Below are 22574 nucleotides of genomic sequence, written 5' to 3'. Positions count from 1 at the left end.
TACAAGGTGGAATACATTGTTTAGGAGTTGTAAGGCTTAATTAATATTTGTAAATGACTGAGATCTTTAGATGAAGAATGCTATGGATGATGTGATCCATTGGCTACCATACTGCATTAGGAGTTAGGATTCTATTCCCAGCTCTGCAACTGATCTGTAGTATGACCTTGTGCAAGTTACTTTACCTCTCTGTGCTTCTGTTTCCCCTGGCATGCTTTGTCTGTCTTGTCTATTTAGATGGTAAGCTCTTCAGAGGAAGGACTATTCTATGTACAATGCCTAGCATAATTGAACCCTGGTCTCAGGTGAGGTCTCCAAGTGCTACTGTAATAATTGTAATAAAAATAAGTAAAGCTGAATTTAGCATGAAATATGAGAGAGCTTTAAATACGCCCCTTGAAGATGGAGAAATTGTTGCACACTTTAAGATAGAATAAGGTAAATTAACTGAAACAGAGGGTTTTCTTTTTCATAAGTATCTTTACAGAGTAGCAACCATCAGTATCTACATCAGTAGTAATCCACAGTACTTTTTAAAGTGTTGCTACAAGACCTTTAATCAATGCAGTTTTCCATGTGGCTAAGCAGGCATGCGCACTGTGTCAGACTCCCCCTTCTCTAGCACTGCAAGACGTAGGAAGCTATTATTCCCAAATGAAGCATTTGGTTGCTGACATCAGATGCGGTAGAATCCTTTTGTTTGCCTGTGTCTCCTGCATTGCAATGTTTGTCTGAATCACAAGCCCCGCCGTCTTTCTTCCTCTGCGACATAGCTCTCCCTGATTCATGGATTTTTAATTTTGACAATACTTGATTCTCATGATGGCACCTGAATATTTTTCCCTCAGTATTTTATTATGCAAATTACATCTAAATACTATAATGATCCAGAAATCACTGTCACTCTCTTTTTCAGCATTTTAAATAAAGAAGGAGGTTTTGTGACTCACATTCAGCACTGAATTTTGTTTCAAAGCTAAGGCAATTTTAGGATGAATTACTAAATTAAACATTATAGCTACTGTCTCCCACAACTTGAATCTCCTATTTAGGCTGCTGGCTAGGTTTCCCCAGTAATCATGTTAGCAAGTTCTGTGCTTCAAGGGAGTCAGGTCATACATACAAAAGCAAATATTTACCACAAGGAGAGTATCTAAACCTTATATAATGCACCCAGATATTATGGTAATCAGCACCCCCATTTTCTTGCAATGATTAATATTTTGAATTGCCATGCAGTCATTCTAGGTTTATTTTCTGTGAGAGAGACCAAATCTTTGCTGCATTTTCAGTGAGTACATTTATATTCTTCCCTCTGGTTTAGATTTTGGAGTTGCTAGTACATTACTGGCTTTTAAGAAAACCATCTCTCTTCTCTAGATTAAATTAGGACCACCAACAAAATATGCCCTAGTGATTAGTATCACCATACTAAATCCTTTATTAGAAGAAAGGTAGACCAGAGGCTGAAGACTATCCAGCCATGTAGATTAGACCTCAAATGTTTCCCATTCACCAAGATTGGGTCTTATCCAGTACAGCAGTTCCTATGTCCTTCTGCTCCAGTATGTTCTGACCGTGGCCAGTAACAAATGCTTCAGCTGTTAGAAAGCTTTGATTGGTCTCCAACAGGGACACCACAGTAGTTAAGGGCTAAAGCCCTGATTAGTACAGCACTTAAACACATTCTTATCTTTAAGCAGGTGATTCAGTTCCATTGACTGAGGCCCTTATCCTGCAGCTTGTTCCATATGGACAGACCACTACACGGAGCCCTACTGAACTTCAGCTGCACACAGAAGCGAATGCATGATCAAGACTTATGTCATCTGATGTACTGAATTGGATCCCATTGTTCCATGGAGCAAGTGTCTCTCTCTCTCGTGCTCAGACATACAAGTAACAGCAGCTATAATATTCTTCAACTAAAGAAGCTGAAGTCCCTGGTTGTAGAAAACATTTATTAGTAAAGCCAAATTAGGTCATAAAAATAAACATTTTAATGGCACTGCCATTGTGCAAACTTGGATATTCTGAGTTTAATATTAAAGTAATTTGGGACACAGCAGTTTTGGTTAAAAACAGTCTCTCAGGCTCCCTTGGATGTTGGACCCATGTTTATAGTGCAGACATTTTCATATGTAACACCTTTGTTGAAGTTTATCCTTTGTATCACTGTTTGTCCCCTTCTATCCGTGGCCGTTTTCGAGGGTTAATTTCAACTTCTGCTGGGGTCTGGCTTGGAGGTGGAGGATGCACATCCCGGAAGCCATAAGGCTGTAAGATACAAACAAAACCAACAAAAACAGTGGACCTGACTGTGATCGCAATTACAGTGGTGAGAATCAGGAGTAACTCAAACTTAATGGAGTGACACCGGTGCAACCCAACATCAGAATCAGGTCAAAAAAATGTAATTTATTTTAGAGAAGTTGTTTAAAGTGTTCCTAATCCAGGCTAAGATCAGAATTATAAGAAAGTTCTTTCATCTACAGGCCAACTAAAAGTAAAATGAGGAGAGAGAGTTTATAAAGGTATTTTCCTAGCCCCAATCAGGCCATCATTTTCCTTTTGTCACCTATCTCCACTATGGCTATGGAGCACTGCTACTTTGTAAATTAACTTACACTGCCTATTGAATGCCAAATCCTTTGGTTCTTACTCAAGCAAAACTCCCTCAGAAGTGAGACAAGCACTGAAGGATTCAGTGCTAGAATCACACTTGCACTCAAAAACGGGAACTTTTAAACCCCAGGACAAAAGGTTTGTTTTTTTTAAATCTGAAAATTGCAACAAGACACTACGTTGTTATAGAAAAACATGTCTGAATCTGTTTTATCAAATTGCTCTGATCATCACTGCAGGAACAAGAGCGCTCGTGACCAACAACTGTGATTTATGGGGCATGATGGGATGTACCTCATCTGCCAAAGCCCAAATGTGGGTCAGAATGTGGAAGTGACCAAAGACACACACACGAAAAAAAATAGAGATCTTAGATTGAGGATTAATTGTTTAGCATCAATGGCATTTGCTTTAGGATTAGCTCATGGTTCAGAATTTCTGGATTTAAAAAGTTTACAACAAATAGAGATCCAGAAAGTGAATGTTATGTTAAGTGTGTGTCTATCAAAGGACGTTTCAGACACACGCATGTGAGGAAAAAGGATATTATACACTATGAAGTGGGAGCCCTTGATTTGGCTCTCTATCCTCCTGTCTCCAGACAGGACAATGCTATGCAGGAAGCATCTCACACTGACCTCTCCAGATAGTTAAGAGTCAGTGCTGACTCTCACACAGTTGTTCTCTTATGGAAGGATCATGACTACAGTGCAGGGCCTTGGAGAAGGAAAGGGTTTAATCAGGAGGAAATATTGCTGCCCGGATCCTAAATGTTCAGGGAGACGCAGAGAGCATTTCTGAAGAGTTGACATTTCAGGTTGGTGCAGTGTGAAAAATCACGTAGAATTACTATCAAGTATGTGACTTTTATAAAATCCCAGTGGGTCCTATGCACAAGACCAATTCAATCCATGAAACAAAGCCAGTGAAAAGGATTTCACTGAACTCCAATCTCTATAGTTCTCGTGTATTTCTAAATGTCTCATCACATACAGTTTGCTGGGGCTTTTTAAATTTAAAAAAAAATAAAAATTAAAAAGGAACAAATAATAAGAGATCCCACAAGGGCAGAACTTATACCATCCATCTACTATTTTAAGCATCTCATCTGTTCTTCTAAACTGTATAATGGAGAAACTTACAGTTTAGTGTTTCACTGCTGCTTGCATCTAATCTCTGCCATTTACCCTCAGCCAAAGATTGACCTGTAGCCAAGAATTCATTTAATCTAACACACTAGACTCCTAGGTGAAGCATTCCACTAGTTATGTAAGCAGTGGCATGACAAAGTATGAAGTTCTTGGATACCTTGTGTGTGTGTTGAAGGTACTTTGCTTTCAGCCTCGTGCTTTTCAGTCATCAGAGAAGAGCTATCATTCTTGTATAGCTTCATGAAGTGTTCTAGTACTTTTAGACAGGGATAACGTGGCCCTGGTGAGTTATTCTTTAATTTATCTCTATTCTACAGGCAGGAGAATCACTAAGAATAGTTAACTTTATAAACCAGTTAAAAGGGAATGTCATCACCAGTCCTGGAGACCTGGAGCTCTTGTGTTCATAGAACTTAAACATTCATTGCCCACTCAGAATTATAGGTTGTGTGTCAGTCTCCCATTGCGAAGCTACAAAGTGACAAAATCTGGGAAAGTTAAGTGAAATTTCATGCTGAAATTCATAACACTTAGCATGCTTTACATGTTCAGCATTAAATAATGAATCCACAAAACCCCTGTGAGACAGCTAAGTATTATCCCCATTTTACAAGTGGAAAAAGTGGGGGACAGAGATGTGAACTGACTTGCCAATAACCTGGAGGGGTGTCATTGTCCAGATCAGAACCAGGAGTGCCTAGTTACTAGCCAGTGCCTCAGACCTCACCTTTTTGCCTGTCTGTTTACAGGCATGGAAGTGCCTATAACAGTGTTTCTCAACGACCAGTCTGTGGACCAGCACCGATCTCTGAGATCTCGCTCGCGCAATTTAAGGAAGCTGGTCCCTGGTATCGAAAAGGTTGAGAAACATTGCCCTATAAGACCAGCTTTTTGTATCTTGGTGCACATATGTTTGATCACATATTTTGCAGCATTGAATGTCTAACTACTAAGATGATATTTAAGAATAGGTACATAAGATGGCTACCATCAAACCTGAATTTAATGGAAGAAATAGAAACAGAATTTATCACTCATGCAGTTTATCTATCCTTTGAAGTCTATGCTGAAGAAGTTCAACAATTCTAAAGGACAACGTCTGGATAATCTAAAATTTCAAACAATCTTTGATAACAGTGTACGCCAGAGAGCCACATTTTCAGATTGTATGGATGCGTATGGAGAGATGGAGTGGAATTGGTCTATTTTACAAAATAAATCTGACACGAAAAGGCACCTAGAAATATGACTAGAAGATTAAGATATGGTTTAAATGACTTTTTCTCCCAAGGTTTGTAAATGAAATGAACAAAAACTTTGATTTCTGTTCACTATGAAAACCTCAGATATTATGGACACCATTAAAAATCTGCAAGAAATGCCATGGGAACATGTTACCATGAGCACCTGTGACAAACAATTATTACATGTAGCTACCTAAATGACAACTGAAGAGATGAGTTTGGAATTCATTTAATCTGAACAGAACTGAGATATTATTATTACTTTTTACCTATATAGTGCTTTGGATCTGTACATCTTATAGCACTTCATAAAGGTGACTATTACAACATGTAATTTGTCACTCAGCATTGTATGAATGTGGCTACTTCCAGTATTGTTTTGAACACAATGTTCTAAAGGACCAAATTGCGCCCTCAGAGCTGTATACACCCCTTCTGCAAGCTTCCTTTTGGGTAAACCCCTCCTCCCATCTCTGAAGCCCCACCCCAAAATGAATACTAACTGTAATATGGAAAGGTACAGTCGACTCCTTCTGACTCGGTGATTTGTACAATGTTGCCAACCTGGTCAAACAAAACAGGTTTTGTTAGCATTAGCAAATATACCCTGCTAAAAGATTTAGCAATGTTTCAAAGTGCAATATAAAGCTAACTTTAGGCCTTTAGGACCAGATTTTCAAAAGAGCACCACATTCAACAGCTCCCATTTAGGTATCTAAATAAAACAGCTATATTTTCAAAAGTTTCATCACTGTTCTCAATGGGAATTCTGGGTGCAAAGCACATTTTCTATTTAGACTGTGAACTCTTTAGGGTGGAGACCTTGCTTCCTTACTTATATGTACGTGAGGTGCTGTTGACCCTAGAGAGATAAATAATGGAAATGTTTCACTTCGGAAAGACATTGAGTACAATTCTGCTCCACTCCATTAAGCAATAGATTTGGCTTTGAGAAACAGCTGAAAGACAGGTTTAACTGTATCTAGTATGTTCCAACAAGTTGGAAAACAAACAAGGAGTTTTATCCCAGATGTTTCTCAGGTTTATACATATAATGTAGAGGCTAGGACACTGGATTAGAACACAGGAGACATTTGTTCTATTCCTAGCCATACCACTGACCTATGCAACTTGGAGCATATCACTTACTCCTTCTGTGCCTTTTCCCCCTCCCACTCTTTGTCATTCTTGTCGATTTAGACTGTAAGCTCTCTACTGCAACTATCTCTGTACTGTATTAGTACAGTGCCTGGCACAATGGAACCCCAGTCGTGGCTGGGGCCACTATATAGTACTGTAATACCAAAAAATAACAACTAGAAAATATCTAAACAGCAAGAGATTTTTTCCCACCAGCCCTGGGAATGCATACCTCCCCAAAGCTTACACCCTCCCTTGAGAAACATAAGGAAAAAGTTCTCCCTTGCAACAATTTGTCACCTTCCACACTGCGATACCCTGCCAAGAATCCTGTTAATTATTTTTAGGTTTTTTTTCTCCCTTAGGTGCCATTCTATTAAAGAGCACGTAATTACAGCCTAAGGAAGAGTGCCACTTCATATTAACTATATAGGGAATTCCTCAGAATATTTAAGTGTAGGCTGTACTTTACAAAATAGCCTAAATCTCAAGCAGCATAAGCCATGTTTTTATGACACTCAGTTGGAGTTCTGCTAGCTGCCTCTGAGTCAACTGGTTCTGTTCTCACAGCAACAAGCCCCACTGTAATTAAGCACTGAAATTTCCAGTGCTGGCAGGGTGGAAAGAGAGGCAGGTATCATGTTTAACCAAAGCATAATGGACAAGGCAGGAGTAACATGAGCTCTACAACAACAGCTACAGAAACAAGGATAGCAAAGCCTACATGGATTGTTAGCTATATCTGGATCATTTACAGATACAGCAGAATTTGTTTATTGCAGTTTGTTGCATGTCTAAAATAGTCAACAGCACTCAAAACTGTAATGGCTTTGCAGGTCACTCATAAGGAGATGCATGCCACATATAAAGGCAAAGAAGAATGTTGTTCTATGCATACTGACCCCTTCTGCTTTCTTTATCTGCTAAATATATCACAGTCGTTCCAGTGGATTCATGAAGGAGGCAGGCCTCACAGTCAAAATGTCACTGCAAACTTTATTTTCAGTGAGTATTTATGATTAAGAACTTTTGTTCCATCAGGAGTCCACATGCTGATGCAGCTTCCCTCTTCCTAAGGGCTTTTTGGCTGATCAGGGATGTCAAGTTAACTCCAAAACAAACGGCCTGGTGTAATCACTCCATGTCTCTCACAAATGCAGGAAAAAAATTCACAGCTCTCTCTCCACAGTTTAAAAAAAACATCAACAACAAAATCCCAACAGCTGGTCTAGTTTGTTCATTGTTTGCAGAGGATTAGGAAGTAGAAGGGAGGTTTCATGCTGCCAAAGTTATATCTACACACTGATATTATGTGCAAGACCTTTCAAAGTCAAGTGAGCAGATAACAGAAGTGGTGGTGGTGGAAGTCACATTGCAGCAGACAGAAAGATAAAGTTGAACTGCTCCCTGGGGTTGGTGGTGGAAGTCATCCTCTTTGTTTTGAGCCCTGAAGGTTTCCCTTCAATTTCCCACCATCTGTCAGGAGGAGAGCTAAATGGAGACCTTCAGAAAGGAAAGGGGTGCTTCAGTTTTTAGTAGGGAGATCCTGCTTTGGGAGGCAGAATGGTCCAATGGATGGGGCCAGGGAGTGGGAGGCAGAAGATCTTATTCTTAATTAGTTTTATTACTGTCATGCCTAGTCATGGACCAGAACACCATTGTGCTAAGTCAATGGTTCTCAAACTGTGGGTCGGGACCCCAAAGTGGGTCACAAACCCGTTTTAATAGGGTCGCCAGGGCTGCCGTTAGATTTGCTTGGGCCCAGGACCAAAGCCTGAACCCCACCACCCAGGGCGGAAGCCAAAGCCCAAGCCCCACTGCCCAGGCTTTGGCCCCCTCACCTGGGGCAGTGGGGCTTAGGTGGGCTCAGGCCTCAGTCCCCCATCTTGGGGTCATGGAGTAATTTTTGTTGTCAGAAGGGGGTCACAGTGCAATAAAGTTTGAGAACCCCTGTGCTAAGTGCTGTACACTGGCTTGCCCAAAGTCACACAAAACTTCTTTATGCATCAGTTTTCCCACCTGCAAAGTTTGTCCTGTTTTTTTTGTTTTTTTTTTTCTTCTAAATACAGGTACTCTACTCCCGCCAGCCTGGTGAGATCCCACCCTGCTGGCATCAAACACCACCATTATGCATTTCATAGAATATGGCATACCATGTGTGAGGTCAAAAGAGCTTAGAAGTGCAAGAACACTGTTCCCACCCCACTATCTTATTTAGTGAAGCTTTTTGAGGTCTATGGATGAAGAGAGCTGTAAATGCCAAGTACAGTCTTTTATTATCCATCAGTCTCCAAATTGCTCTTGAGGCTGATGTCACCAGACTGACATTTTGATGCTACATGACATCCGGTCAAAAACACAGTGTAGCGCTGCAGCATACTGATCACATGGGGAGGTAGGAGTTTGTCAGAAAGGTGACCACCCTACTGACGGCTGACCTAGAACCATTGTAGTACTCCTGGGCCCTACCAAACTCAGATTCCACTTGGCCACTCAGTTCAACCTGAAATAGATTCTCAAATATAAGATGCAGTAGGCACACTTGGTAAATTTACTAGCCTGTACTTTCACTTACCTCTGTTTGTTCTCCCAGTGGAAGATTAAACGGATGGTAGCAGCATGTCCCCAGCTTTCCCCTGAGACAAAAAAAAAAAAAAAATCCCACATGCTGCTTTATTGTTTCCTACAATGCATTAGCTTCAATAAATTTAACAGCAAATAAAAAAAAGTCATTCCTCCACAAAGATGATTAAACACACAAACAAAAAGTGATCTGACTTAATACCCCCAGAAATAAGTGTATAAGGATCTCTTAATTATTTTACCAGTTTATAGGGTCAAGGAATAAAATCTACTCCCCTGGATTTTTGTGTGTGCTTTTAAGATTGAAGCAAAATCTTTATATTCAGAAAAAGGTTTTATATACATTTAGCAAGAAGACAGACACTCGTGATAGCATGAAAGTATGACTAAGAGGAGCTTTCCCATCTTTAGAGAAAAAGGTATAGTGGTTATATGGCAGCATCTAAGTTCAGGGCAGCTATAATCTGGCTCTCAATTCTATTTGTAAACACACAAACTTTGCTATTTTCCTCCCAAAATCTTGGATCATTAGAAGGGAATATTATGACCGTTAAAGTGTTTAAGGCTGTTATGCTAAATCCTCCATTTCTGAGACCCCTCTTCTGACTTATTCAAGGAGTAGAATGCTGAGAAACTTGAGAAATTGGGGCAATTGCCCCATTTCAAGGGAAGGTTTCAGAGTAACAGCCGTGTTAGTCTGTATTCGCAAAAAGAAAAGGAGTACTTGTGTCATCTTAGAGACTAACCAATTTATTTGAGCATAAGCTTTCGTGAGCTACAAGTACTCCTTTTCTTATTTCAAGGGAAGTAATCCCATTATTTCTGTTTACATCTGACCACAAACTGAAATGTGAATCAATTTACAGATAGCACCAGCAGATGTTTTTCTTTATATGTTCCAGGAGACATTCTTAGTCAGAAGATGGATTGGATTTTAAAACAGTCATCTGGTTAAGTACTGCAAGCATCCCCTATTCATCCCAACGCAACCCCATCACTTCTGAGTCGAGCTAGTATATTTGTCTGTCTCTGACCTATCACCAGTCCCACCCCATCACATCTTCATTACTGCACACAGAATGGGGAAAGCAATATAGCTCTAAAAAAAGATCCTCAAATTAAATAGCTTAATACATCTAGGCCCTCAAGGCACCTTGCCGGACCCCACTCCATCATCTCTATGCCAAAGCAAGATTTAAGGTTGTGTTTCTTGGACATGGTTCTAAACTGGAGGTCAGAACAGGAGTTTTTCAAATGGGTGCAATTTCCATTTTAACAACATTTCCATGCATATTTAATTAAAAAATGACAAAATGAGATGCTTCTGAGTTAAACTGGCTGCAGATTAATATTGGACCAAAAGAATAAGTATACCACATAAAAATGTCTAGGGACACCCAGCTTAGCTCTCAGCAGTAGGAAAGAAAGCTGCCCCCTTCCCAGAATGCTCCTGACCTAGTATCTTGCAGCATCTGGATTTTAGTCATAATTTAGGGCTTCCCTTCCACTAGGAAACTGAACAACACTTTAGGGATTAAAGCTCTTGTGAACTCTTGAGATTTTCTAGGGCCCACTAATCAATGAAACAACATTCAGTGTGGGAGACAGAAGACAGACAGACAACCAGAGACAGCAGGGCTGAAAATCACTGACTTAGATACAAATAGATTAGATTCTACCAAGCCATCACTCTTTGGCTGTAACCAACATTTGAGGAACAAGTTTACTTTAGCCTCATTGTGAGACCATTGCCATAGATGTACCATCTACACAATGGTTCTCAACCAGGGGTACAACTACCCCTGGGGGTACACAGATGTCTTCCAGGGGGTACATCAACTCATCTAGGTATTTGCCTAGTTTTACAACAGGCTACATAAAAAGCACTAGCAAAGTCAGTACAAACTAAAATTTCATACAGACAATGACTTGTTTATACTGCTCTAATACACTGAAATATAAGTACAATGTTTATATTCCAATCAATTTATTTTATAATTATATGGTAAAAATTAGAAAGTAAGCACTTTTTCAGTAAGCAAGTAGTTTTTAAGTGAGGTGAAACTTGGGGTACACAAGTCAATTCAAACTCCTGAAAGGGGTACAGTACTCCGGAAAGGTTGAGAACGACTGATCTAGAGGGCCTTCAAATCACTCTCCTAATTCTCTACTGCAACACTTAAAATAGGTGGATCTACAGAGTAAATACAAATCAAATTGCACACAGCCTTGTGCCACTTCAGAATCCTCAGCCTCTGAGCTACAGTTGCTTAAAATTGAAATGTGGCTGAGCAGAAGCCCTCTTAGCCTGAATATTTCACCAGCGGAGGACAAACCTTCACTGTAGCAGAAGATGCAATTTAGTTTAACAAATCTATATGGCTGCACACATATTTAGGGCAGACATACAGTTTATGTCTTCTGCAATGGGGAGGCTATGTCACATCAGAAGATCCTTAATTTCAAACTGTGCACGAGACAGTTTGACACACCTTGGGAATATCACCTAAATGGACTCCTTCCACATTCTTCACTGTCCCTATGATCCAGTTAACAGACCAGTTTTCCAAACACTGGCTGTAAAACAAGGTTAAATCTATTAGCTTTAATTCATTTTGTAGGCAGAAAGGCTGCCAAAAATAATGACTACAGCTGAGAGCAGGAGGTAAAGATGACAAAGGGTCAGATACTGAAAGCAAGGTCTTTATCTGCATGCACAGTTCAAAATCCAGTGTTGTCCAAGGAGATGCCTTGTATTTGTTCATTTTATCTTACTTCTGTCCCAAAACGGTTCAAGGGCTGAAAATACATTGGGAACATCTTTCCCTCCCGCCTCCCCCTGCCCCCTTGAATAATCAAGAGAATCATTACTTGATTCACAGAAGGTGAAGCTGTATGCAGAGAATGTTTCCCCTTCTAACTGCAACATTAAATATAATATTAAGTTACAACATAAACCAAGACAGACAGGAAATTTAAAGCTTAATTAGGCCAAATCTCCATCCTTCCAGTAAACTGTTCCAGTCTGCCCTATAAGCACAGTAGACAGTCCCATACAGATCATCCTGCTTATGGGATAGACCAGAGTGATTTGTATGGGTATCTTTCCTCTGCTTATAGGATAAATCAAAGTAGTGTGTCCCATACAAAATCTCACCCCCTTTTCATGATTACACAGGGTGAAGGACAGGTTATCTGATGGTTCCAATGTGTGCACCAAATCTGAAACACTTTTGGAAACTATTAATGAGTACAGTTTCAAAGGTTTATTTTGCCACTGTGTTTGAATATATTTAGGGGTGGGGATAGGAAGTTCTCAGGCAATTGTAGGGAAAGAAAATGAAAGCATGGTGGGGCCATTAGCCCTTATGTCTTTGTGGGACATGCTTCAAGACATGAGCTTCAGATTCTGGAAACTAGCTACTGTACCCATTTAGTATAGATTTGCTGCTCTATTATCTCCCCTCAAGAAGCAATTCAGTCAAATTCAGGAGTCCTAACAAAGCTAATTTCAGGTTTTAGTATAAAACATTACTTGGAGTTAAAAAAGGAGAGGGGAAAAAGGCTCGAACTAGTAACATTCACAGTCTGCAACTTAAAATATTATAAAAATCGCTTTCAAAACAAAATTGTAAACAAATAAAAAGTAAATCCTTTTTTAGGCTGGGATCTCAGATGCCATATTTGATCTTATAATTTGTTTTAAAAGTAGCAACTGAGGCCTGTAGTGAAAACAACATGGCTAGTTGTATTTCAGGTCTCTCCAGCAGCAGCAGTAAGTCATCACAGGTTCAGGTAATTTTACTGCCAATGCTCAGCATTTTCCTGCAGCCACAGAAATTACAGCCAACATTTTCAGGTTTTTGTTCATGAAAAACAAACATTCAAAGGATAATGTAATTTTCAATTTGCTGGCTAAACACCTACCTAAAGCAGGTACCAACATTGACTGACTTTGTCCAATCCTTGTTGTCATTTGATTTGTCAAAACTACCTAAAAAAAAAAAAAAGAGAGGGGGGAGCATGGGAAAGAGAAGGAAAAAAAGAAAAATACAGGGAAACTGTCATGTAAGAAAATAAAAAACTGATTTTCCAAGTCTGCATCAAAAAAAGCTATATTAATAATCTAATGCTGCCATTATTACTCAAGCAAGACTCCCACTGACTGCAATGGGACTTTTGCACAAGTAAAGAGAGGCTGGGAACATTTACGGTATCACTATCCAAAGCAGATTAGTAGAACTCTGCAAAAATATTTTCAGTCTCCTAGGGAGGGGGGATTGCTCTCATTCAGGACTGCAACTCTAAAGCTAAACCTTCTTGTCATCCTAGATGCACAAACATCATACAAGCTGTTACGTTACACAGACATCCAAACAGTAGTTAGCACAAATTCTATTATTCACATGCATAGGCCCTTTGGCACAGGGGCAGACATCACCCAGTGTGCCATAAATGTACACAGTGATGTACAAAGTGTGCATGTGCTCAGCAATTAGCAGAATCCCTGCAGCTCCTAGTCTAAAAATGCGCAAGTAGGTACAATATAAAGCAATACGCAGGAGAACAGACAGAGTGGGGGAGTGTTGTTACAGCATGAATCTTTGTAGGCGGCTCACAGACAGTCTAGATTAGATTCCTGGTAGAATGGAGGTAATGGTGGGGAAAGAGATAAAAAAGGAGCAAAGGAGGTAACAGCTGACTTGATACACTAGATTTGGTAATTTTGCAGATATTCTTCATTGTAATGTTCACTTCAGTTTACTGAAAAAACCAGCACCTATCCCAAACCCAAGGTCTTTCAGTGTTTGGTTTTATTACTGCTGTGCAATTCTTGCCTGACTAGTTAATTCATTAGACGACTTCCTATACATTGTGATTTATCATTTCTTTAGGAAGGGATGTTTGTGCTGTACCGCTTCCCTGTTCAATAAAACAAAATATATATGTATCATTTGGGTGAAGGAAAGAGACCTATATGATTAAAGCTATTCTCTTTCAAGTTCACGAGACAACTAATGTATGGGCTGGATGCGAATATGAGAGAAAACTGTACAAAATACAGTCACATAATACATGTATCCCTTGGTGCGTACATATGAAGGAAAGCCCTTCATAATTCATGTGTGTGGCTTACTGTCATCAGCAGGCACAAATGTGTTACACTGGCAGAATGCAGTTATGCTCTTTTCCTTCCTGTGGTTATCTAAGGAAACACAGGAGGAGGATTTATTTTTAGCAGTACAGACAAAAGCCAATTGCATGACAGCATTCTGGATGACAAGGAATCAAGTCACCTGGAAATTGTGTGGACAAGCACCATTTTGAGACTGTGGAAGCTTTAATTCCTGAATAATGCTTCCCTGTGTTGTAAGGTCTCAAAAAACACCCCTATATTTAGCTGTAGCTCCTGAATGCCATCTGCTGGCTAGATGGCTGCACATTTGCAGACTTTCATACTGAGCTAAATGATGCAGAAACAATCTACAGGCAGGAAACTATGAGTTTCCATGGATGCCAGAGCAATGAGCCAAACCACAGCAAAGAAAGTGGTTTTCCTCCCTTGATGTGGTCCTTTCATGAAAACAGTGGTTATTTCCAAACCAGTAGGCCCAATCTAAGACAAATTAAGGATTCCTAGTTTATTTAAATGTGCGCACACATGTGGGGAGAAGCTGAAGGAAGGCACAAGCTCTAGCTCTCCTCTTTCCAGGTGTTTTTAATAAGAGAAGCTACCAGTGACAAAAGACCAGTTCAGCTGGGCAGAATTAAACATCTGTGAAAAGAACTTCACTTTAAGTGATGTTTCACTGTAACAGAAAACAGCTGCCATGGGAAAACATTCCCTCTTGACCTTACTGATGGTGGTAGACCCTCTTCTGCACCCCTTCCATCTCTACAAGGTATAAGCACCACTTTGGTCCTCTCAGATGGAGAGGGCATGGTCAGCTATGTGTGTCTTTGCCCCTTCCCTCCACAGGTTAGCTATATTGCTATTAACAGGTGGTTGTTAATATCTAGCTACTGTATCTATTAACAGGTGCAAACAAGCTTTAGTTGCATGCCTGCAGTTTTATTTTGCTGTTTTCAGGCAGCAGATAACCGCATTAGTAGTGTCCTGTTGTGTACTTTGCATATTGTAAAACTGCATCTCCTTTGACTCAACCTCACCCCCAAACTCACAGCTAACTTATGGGCATTTGCTATGCTGATCAACTGTTGTGCTAAGCCATTCAGAAGCCGCGTTCGCAGTGAGAGGTCCTCAAAGTCATGGCGAAAAGGAAAGGCAATTCCATCCACAATAACCAATCGGACCTAAACATAGAAAGCAAAAAAAAAAAAAAAATGGTGTTAAGCTTGTATCCTATAAACTAGTGATGACATCTGACAGAATATTTCAAGTGTGTCAGAATCTATTTCATATAAAGTCTTATATTTGCTATCTATATGTGCCCAATAACACACTAAGATAAAAAGCTGGACAAAAGCAGTGATTGAGAATGGAAACTGAGAAGAGAAAGTTAAGCATCAGTTGTTACTTTTCAGCCTACTCAACTTGAACTCCTATTATTTTAATTTCACCCTCACAAAACAACAGGATGAACTTCACTGTTAAAGTAACTCATCAAGGTACTGAGGCTGTAAGCAGAGATCAAGCTTGGAAACATGGATTTTAACAGAAATTTACAGATATACTAGGCACTACGCTATGGAGTTCAGTGTCTGTCTCCCCTGTAGATGTTTGCTTTGCTGAACAGTTTCTTTTGGAGCGTGCATTAGCTAAAACTAGAAAACAAACACTGCTACAGGCTCATCACCATCCATAGCAGATGAGGATTTTGATTTATTCCAGTTTCATTTGCAATAGCTGTTATGGTCAAAATTGCTTCAAGTATAGGAGGGAGACCTGGTAGTCTTGTATTGTTCAAGTGCCTGGTTGCTAAAACAGCACAATCATGGGATTCTGCAAATTCTTGCATTACTGGGCAAGGCAAAAGCTTGAAAATGACAATGAGAAAACCTTGTTGTTGCACTATTGATTTAATACATCACTGGAAAACAGCTTTAGGGCTGGAACATACAAGCCTAAAGCAAATGTCACTTTGGGAAATGGCACTGGGAATCTGACAGGAAAGAAGAATTTGAAATGGGAGGTGGAGCTGAAATCATCAGAATTAAAACAAGACCCTCTTGCTTTCTCTCATTTTTCCCCAGAGATTCTCTTTCACAAGATTCTAAGTGTCTGTCTGGTGCCTCATATTGGCTATAAAATTCACTCCTGCCCTTATAGGAATGAGCAAATCAGTTTAACAGTACAATAATCCAGTAGACTAGAAAGGCGAATTGTATTATCCCATCTACATGCCTATCAGATTAATAGATACTGAGGTATGACGGTAATTTACCAGATTTATTTCTATTGCATTTGTTACAAAATTAGCAGCACTGTGGGTTTAAGGCACTCAAAATAGACAATAACCTAATCTTGATAACAGTTGCCCTGTCCACACCACAGCAAACCCATTCAAGCTGACGTTTTTATGACTATAAATCATAGTCTTCTCTTTAGTGTAGACAGTACCTATGGAGGTAAATTACACTGCTGCCCACCACAGCTATCTGAAAAAAGGATCCATGTCATTCATAATACAAAATAAAGTTAGGAGCTGTTCTGGAGTTCCCAGACTGTCTCTTAGCTATGAGGCTGCATGGAGAGATTGGGCCAGTTTTAACACAAAATGGCACTGCCACTGTCTGTTAGGTCACATATTAGGCTGCAGAAAGAATCACCAGAGTGTCTTGTAGTTCCCAACCATCAGAATATCAGATTCAAAGCCAAGCATCACTAATCTGCACAGATGGCACAACAGAATGGCAGCCCTTTGCTACTGTGCTAATGAGGCTGTGCGCTCTCCTGGGTGGCCAGCACAACAAGGCAGCTTTAGTACCTGGCAAAGAGAGGGCAATACCAGAGGCAAGTACACTCTGAGCACAACTAAAACTAAAAATATCATCCAAAAATGGAAAATGAAGTATTAGACACAACCCATATCCTGGATAACATTCCTAAACAATAGTCATTTGTACTCTGTTACACGGAGTCACAGAGCAGCTTGTTGGGGAGAGATTTGCCCTGAAGAATCTAAAAATCTTGAAAGGAGGTGGAGGAAATCTGCATTACAATACTGCTACACTCAGAACCTAGGCAACTATTCAGCAGTTGTCCACTATACAATTAAGCTGCATGCTCAAGTTGCTCATAGCAACAGGAAAGAGTCAGCCTCTGGCTGCCAAGATGCTGATGGGTTCTTTTGGTGATGGATTCTGTCCTCGGAAGAGAAAACTGGCACTATGTCATCCTGGCATCGTTACATCATGTTGATGAAGTGCAAACATGACCTAGAGATACATTTTCCAAGGGCATCTGTTGCACTAAGAATATGTAGTATTTGTGGTGTGGTGCCTCAAGAGTTGTAGCATTAGGATAGAGATTAAGCAGGTTAAAAGGAAGGAAGTTATTAGGAAGAGGAAATTGGTAGCAAGAGTTGAGAGAGAAAAAAGAAGCACAAATTTACACATCTGAGGTTTGGCAGCAGCCAAATCTCAGTTCCCAGGTTCATGGTCTGCTTGGAACCTCAGATGGATAGACCTTTTCTCATGCCAATGAACAAACCCTCAATGTCTTCAATACATCTCCAAATACGTAAGGCATCTTTCATCTAAGTCTGCAGTAAGCCTTACCTTTGAATGCTCTGAAAGGAAGTCTGGGAGGAGGTAGACCTGTGCTAGCAGCTCTGTGTAGTCATGACAACGGAAGTAATAGATATGAGAAAGAATACTTTCAAGGGAGAAAGTCTCCAGGGATTTTTGAAAGTCTGGGGGGGGGAGAAAAAAAAATCTGTGCTCAACACATTTTTACTCTCATCATTCCTCCAACTCCTGTCTCCAGCACCTAACAACAAAAACAACATTTGAAAATTTGTAAAACAGAAAAAGGAAGTTATCGGTCAACAATTAAGAGTGGAAGGAAATTTCCTTTCCATCTGGCTTGAAAGTGGGCAGCACAATCACCTTCTGGAAATTGTATCAGAAGCGGTCTCAGGATATGCACACATATTCACTGAAACCTGCAGAGAAGACTGCTGCAAAAATGAAAACTAAGTTTAAAAAAAAAAAAAAAAAAAAGTGTTCAGTAATGTAACTATCAAGCCAGCTGATCAAAATGACACTTAGTCAAAATTAACCAGACAATATTTAATGTGTGGGTACTAACTCATGTGATATAGGTGTCCCCTCAGATCTGTTAAACAGCAACAAGTTCTTTGCTCAATGTGGTACTAATATTCATATGCCAAGGCTGCTGGACCTGACACCTTGACAACTTGTCCTCCTAGCTTTCTATATGCAAAATAAAGCTTTTAAATGTAATACAGCTTGCCTACATTTAATTAGTTTCGCACATACACCAGTATAAGAACGTTAGCCTATCATACTGAAAGGAACACAGCTTGGTAATATACCTTCTTCCTGATGTGTTTCAGCAATAAGCTGGCAGTGCTGAACACAGGCAGTTGCAATGTCTACCACTCTCTCTACCATAAAGCTTCCCTCTGTATCAATGAAAACTGCTTCTCCAGCAAGCCCCCCAAAACATTCTGGAATCTGCACATCTACTGCCAGCTGCATACTGTCAGAAGAAACAAAAAAGAGTTAAAGATAGAAGGATAATTAAATAAATAAACAATCCCCCACTCCCAATTTATCTCAAAAGTGACAGTTAGTTCTGGCGAGGGGTAAACTGAGCAGGAGATATTACCAATACCAAGATATTTCTGCAATACACCATGGAATCTGGGGTTGCAGCCATAACAACAAGAATAAAAGGACTTTGGTCCTAGTTACATTTAGTATTATTAGATTCCTAGTTGAACGGAGGTAATATAAAAATACCATAACTGGGTTTTCCCAACACCTGGTGCTCCACAGATCTCCGTGATTTTTGTTAGTTGCACACCACCTCCCAGAATATCATCTAGCGCTGAACAGAAGGTGATTATGAAGCCCTGTGATTGTTCTTGTTCCAAGAGTTCTAGTGCTGTGCACTTCCCAACAGCTTCAGGTTCACCAGCAGTCTTTGTTGCATTACTGTGACATTCTCTTCTTACAATTTGCAAGGTTTCTAGTGCCTCCTCTTTAGAGATTCCAATTTCTGAAAAAATAAAAGCATGGGACGGTATATTTTTTTACAAACAACAGGTCCCAGTATAAATAGAGAAGACAGTTTCTGCTGGATTTATAGGCTCTGCAATTAGACCAGTTAAAAAGACCTGCCAAAAAGCATTAATATTTTTGGATTAATGATGGAAACAAACTACTCATGCTTACCTATTTTCATTCTTTGGAATTAAAAAACTAGTGGCCTGATTTTTAGAAGTACCAAGGACTCACAAATCCCACTGAAGTCAATGGAAGCTGCAGGCACTCAGCCCCTCTGAAAAATCAGACCACAAATTTCTTCTTCCAATCACTTAACACCAGCTTTCTTTAATATTCATTCTCTTTTGGTGATGACAGGATTTTTTTTTCAGAAGATAAATGTTCGTATCATGGCCAGAAAAGAGACTGACTACTGGTTTCTATCCCACTAGAAGCTCATCATACCAACATGACACCACTAATAAGATCTGCAGGAGCTGAACCAAACACAAAGGAAGTGACTCCAACAGCAATTAATGTGGTTTGTTCAAGTTCAGGTGGGAGTGTGCATGCCAAAGAAGGGACCTCCAAATGAGAGACCAGAAGTGACCTATGTCATAGATTTCGATGGGACCTGGGAGGACAAATTTCCTGTTGTCACATCATCAGGGACTAATGTAGTAAGTTACTGCTCACTGGAAAAAACACATCTTCTGGTTAATGGGTTCAGAATTACAGGTAATAAAGACAGGTTTCAGAGTAGCAGCCGTGTTAGTCTGTATCAGCAAAAAGAAAAGGAGGACTTGTGGCACCTTAGAGACTAACCCATTTATTTGAGCATAAGCTTTCGTGAGCTACACTTCATCGCTTCATCGGATGCTCTAAGATGCCACAAGTCCTCTTTTTGTTTTTACAGGTAATAAAGTAGTTTTAACTAAATGACAGTGACACCTAGTGGTCATAAGCAGCAAATAACACAGAAGCATATTCAAGGGCCTAAGACTATTTCAAATCCAAGTGAAGTTATACACAGTATGGAACAATGCAAGATATATTAATATTTCTGATAAACTGCCCATCAACTAAAAGATATATTTATCTTTTCTCTGATCAAAGTGAAATAAAAGCTGAGATAATATATTTCATACATTTATCTTAGTGGATTGGAAGATCTATTCTAGTTTCTTGTGATCTTTACCTTTGTAACCAATTTCACACCCCTTTACTTGCTTTAGAACAGTGGTTCTCAAACTTTTGTACTGGTGACCCCTTTCACATAGCAAGCCTCTGAATATGATCCCCCTAATAAATTAAAAACAAGTTTTTATATATTTAACAGCATTATAAATGCTGGAGGCAAAGCAGGGTTTGGGGTGGAGGCTGACAGCTTGCAACCCCCCATGTAATAACCTTGCAACTTCCTGAGGGTCCCGACCCCCAGTTTGAGAACCCCTGGTTTAGAACCTGAGATGTGTATGTGTGGGGGTAACCTGTTACAGCTCTCCTTTCTCAGTGTCTCGTTTCCATTTAGTTCTCAATAAAAGCAGGATCCTCTGTCAGAGTCAGATCCTTTTTACTGAGATATAGGTAAAAAAAATTAAACATGGGAAAGTGTTTTCCTTTCACTTCTTCAGACCTGTATGAAGACTGGATGAGATAAGACCATCCTCTCAGGGAGTCCAACCACAATACTTGAACACTGCTGAAGTGAAGCGCTTTATACACATGAACCAATTAATTAAACTAGCCAGTTGTTAAAACCCCATTCTTACCAGCAAGGTGTTAGCCTGGTTTCCCATGTAGGCAGGGGAGCTCTGTTAATAATCAATTCTCAAAATCACAGAACAGACTGGGGGAATTGGGGGAGGACATTGAAAGGAGCCCCAAGAAAAGTCCTAGGATAGGATGACTGAAGATGAAACCTGGGCTGTGGTGTCTGGGGATGGAACAATGAGGGGAATCCCAGCCTGTGGGCCCTAAGAGAGGAAGCTCCCAAGACGAGAGAAGTGGGGAGGTCCTTGGCTGGAGGGGTGCTTGGGGGTGGCTCAGGGTGACACCTGGTCTGTAGAGAAGGGTCTTGGGGAGGATGAAAATGTGACTAGGGGGTAAGGAACATAAGTGCTGGCACTAGAGGTGCTGCTGTACCCCCTGGATTGAAGTGATTTCCATTATATACAGGGTTTACAATTTGGCTCTCAGCATAAAAGCTGTTCCAGCCAGCACCCCTGGTAAGGATTTAGAGGTCTTGGGGAGAGAACGCCGGCCTGGGGATGAGAGAGAGGCTCGTTGGGGGCGCAGATGGGACTTTAGAAGAAGCTACAGAGTGAGTAGACGGTCCGGGTCTGCTGGGAAGGGGCAGTCAGGGCGTGTGCAGGCCTGGGCTGGGGAAGAGCAGGGGCAGTAGGGGTGCGAAGGGAGAAAGCACCGCCGCTGAGCTAGAGCTAGAGACGTGGGGTCGGCGCCCTTGGGGGGCGGGGGTAAAACCAGACCCCTCCCCCAATGGGTCTCAGTCCGGTACCTTTGCTGAGCTCGCAGGGCCCGATCTCCAGCAGCTCCTGGGCCGTCTGGAAGCCGGCTCCGATGAGCTTAGCCCTGAGGCCGGGGGCTAGGGGAAAGCTGCCCACATCCCGCTGCATGGTCCCCAGGCTGCGCCCAAAGCCTCCAGAGTTCTAGGCCTGGGCTCGGCTCCGCCCCGCCTCCGCTCCCGCCTCGGCCCGGCCCGCCCCGCCTCCGCTCCCGCCTCGGCCAGTCCCCTCCCACCGACCCGGGATGCCGCTGGCGCTGCCCTGTCTAGTTTTAGCTGCGGCCCTAAATCCTTTTCCCGCGCTCGGCCCGCGGCTAGCGACTCCGGCCTCGCAGCAGGGAGCCTCTACTGCCGGGGGAGGGCGCACGGTGTGGGCCATGAGGCGCTCAGCCTACTCATACCGGCCCCCAGCCTGGGTGCGTATGGCGGGACCCAGGTCAGGTGCCAGTGGGTGGCTGTGGCCTTAGTCACAGAGTAGGTTGGGCACCCCTGAAAGAGGGGCAGCCTTAGGGGCTGCTTGCCTCCGGCCCCCAGCATTTGAGACGTATCCGTTTCCCCACAACCTGTGTATTCTGCTCTGTCCTTTTTAGATAATAATCTCTAGGAGCCAGGGCTGTCTTTGCAGCACCTAGCAAATCATGGGCACCATTCTAATGCAAATAGTAACGAAAGCTTATGCTCAAATAAATGTGTTTGTCTCTAAGGTGCCACAAGTACTCCTTTTCTTTTTGCGGATACAGACTAACAGGGCAGCTACTGTGAAACCTGTCATCTATCTTTTGTAGCTAGATGTGCAGCAGTGAAGAAAAGAGGTGAGGTGAAGAGCTACATTTTAAAGTACCACAACTCTGGTATAAGCAATGATCAACAAAAAGAACCCCAAACATGTTATTTTGAAAAAAGCATGATTTTAAGCCATTCTTAGAGTGGATGGACTCATGGGATCACAATGCTTGGAAGTATTGTTATAGTCACCTACCCTTCTCGAACCTACATGTTGGGCCCTGGCACAACACCCTTGTCCACCTCAGATGTGTGTTTCAATCAGCAACAAAATTTGTAGCTGCTTCTATGAGTGAGAGACTGGCATTTGTAATATTAGTCCAAACT

The 22574-nt window shown here is 41.1% G+C and overlaps 1 protein-coding gene across 3 annotated transcripts; it reads right to left on the bottom strand.

Annotated features, from left to right (window-relative positions):
• Positions 1-1409: 1409 nt before the first annotated feature.
• Positions 1410-21630, bottom strand: RAD51C (RAD51 paralog C). 3 transcript variants are annotated; one of them, XM_077836379.1, is made up of 9 exons: positions 21459-21630; positions 18695-18953; positions 18265-18431; positions 17486-17619; positions 14927-15058; positions 12671-12737; positions 8736-8796; positions 5524-5584; positions 1410-2277 (listed from the first exon to the last, which is right to left on the bottom strand). In XM_077836379.1, the coding sequence occupies exons 1-9, from the start codon at positions 21574-21576 to the stop codon at positions 2173-2175; spliced, it is 1104 nt and encodes a 367-aa protein (XP_077692505.1). In that variant the 5' UTR covers positions 21577-21630; the 3' UTR covers positions 1410-2172. The 3 variants fall into 3 exon arrangements, with proteins under 3 accessions (XP_077692505.1, XP_077692507.1, XP_077692506.1); XM_077836381.1 differs by lacking the exon at positions 14927-15058; XM_077836380.1 differs by lacking the exons at positions 1410-2277; positions 5524-5584 and adding an exon at positions 7100-7663.
• Between the last annotated feature and the right edge of the window lie 944 nt (positions 21631-22574).

The sequence above is a fragment of the Eretmochelys imbricata genome, chromosome 17 (genome assembly GCF_965152235.1).
Source record: "Eretmochelys imbricata isolate rEreImb1 chromosome 17, rEreImb1.hap1, whole genome shotgun sequence".
In the NCBI taxonomy this organism is placed as follows: domain Eukaryota; kingdom Metazoa; phylum Chordata; order Testudines; family Cheloniidae; genus Eretmochelys; species Eretmochelys imbricata.
Note: the sequence above shows the minus strand (reverse complement) of the source record. Positions and strands in the feature narration are given on the sequence as shown.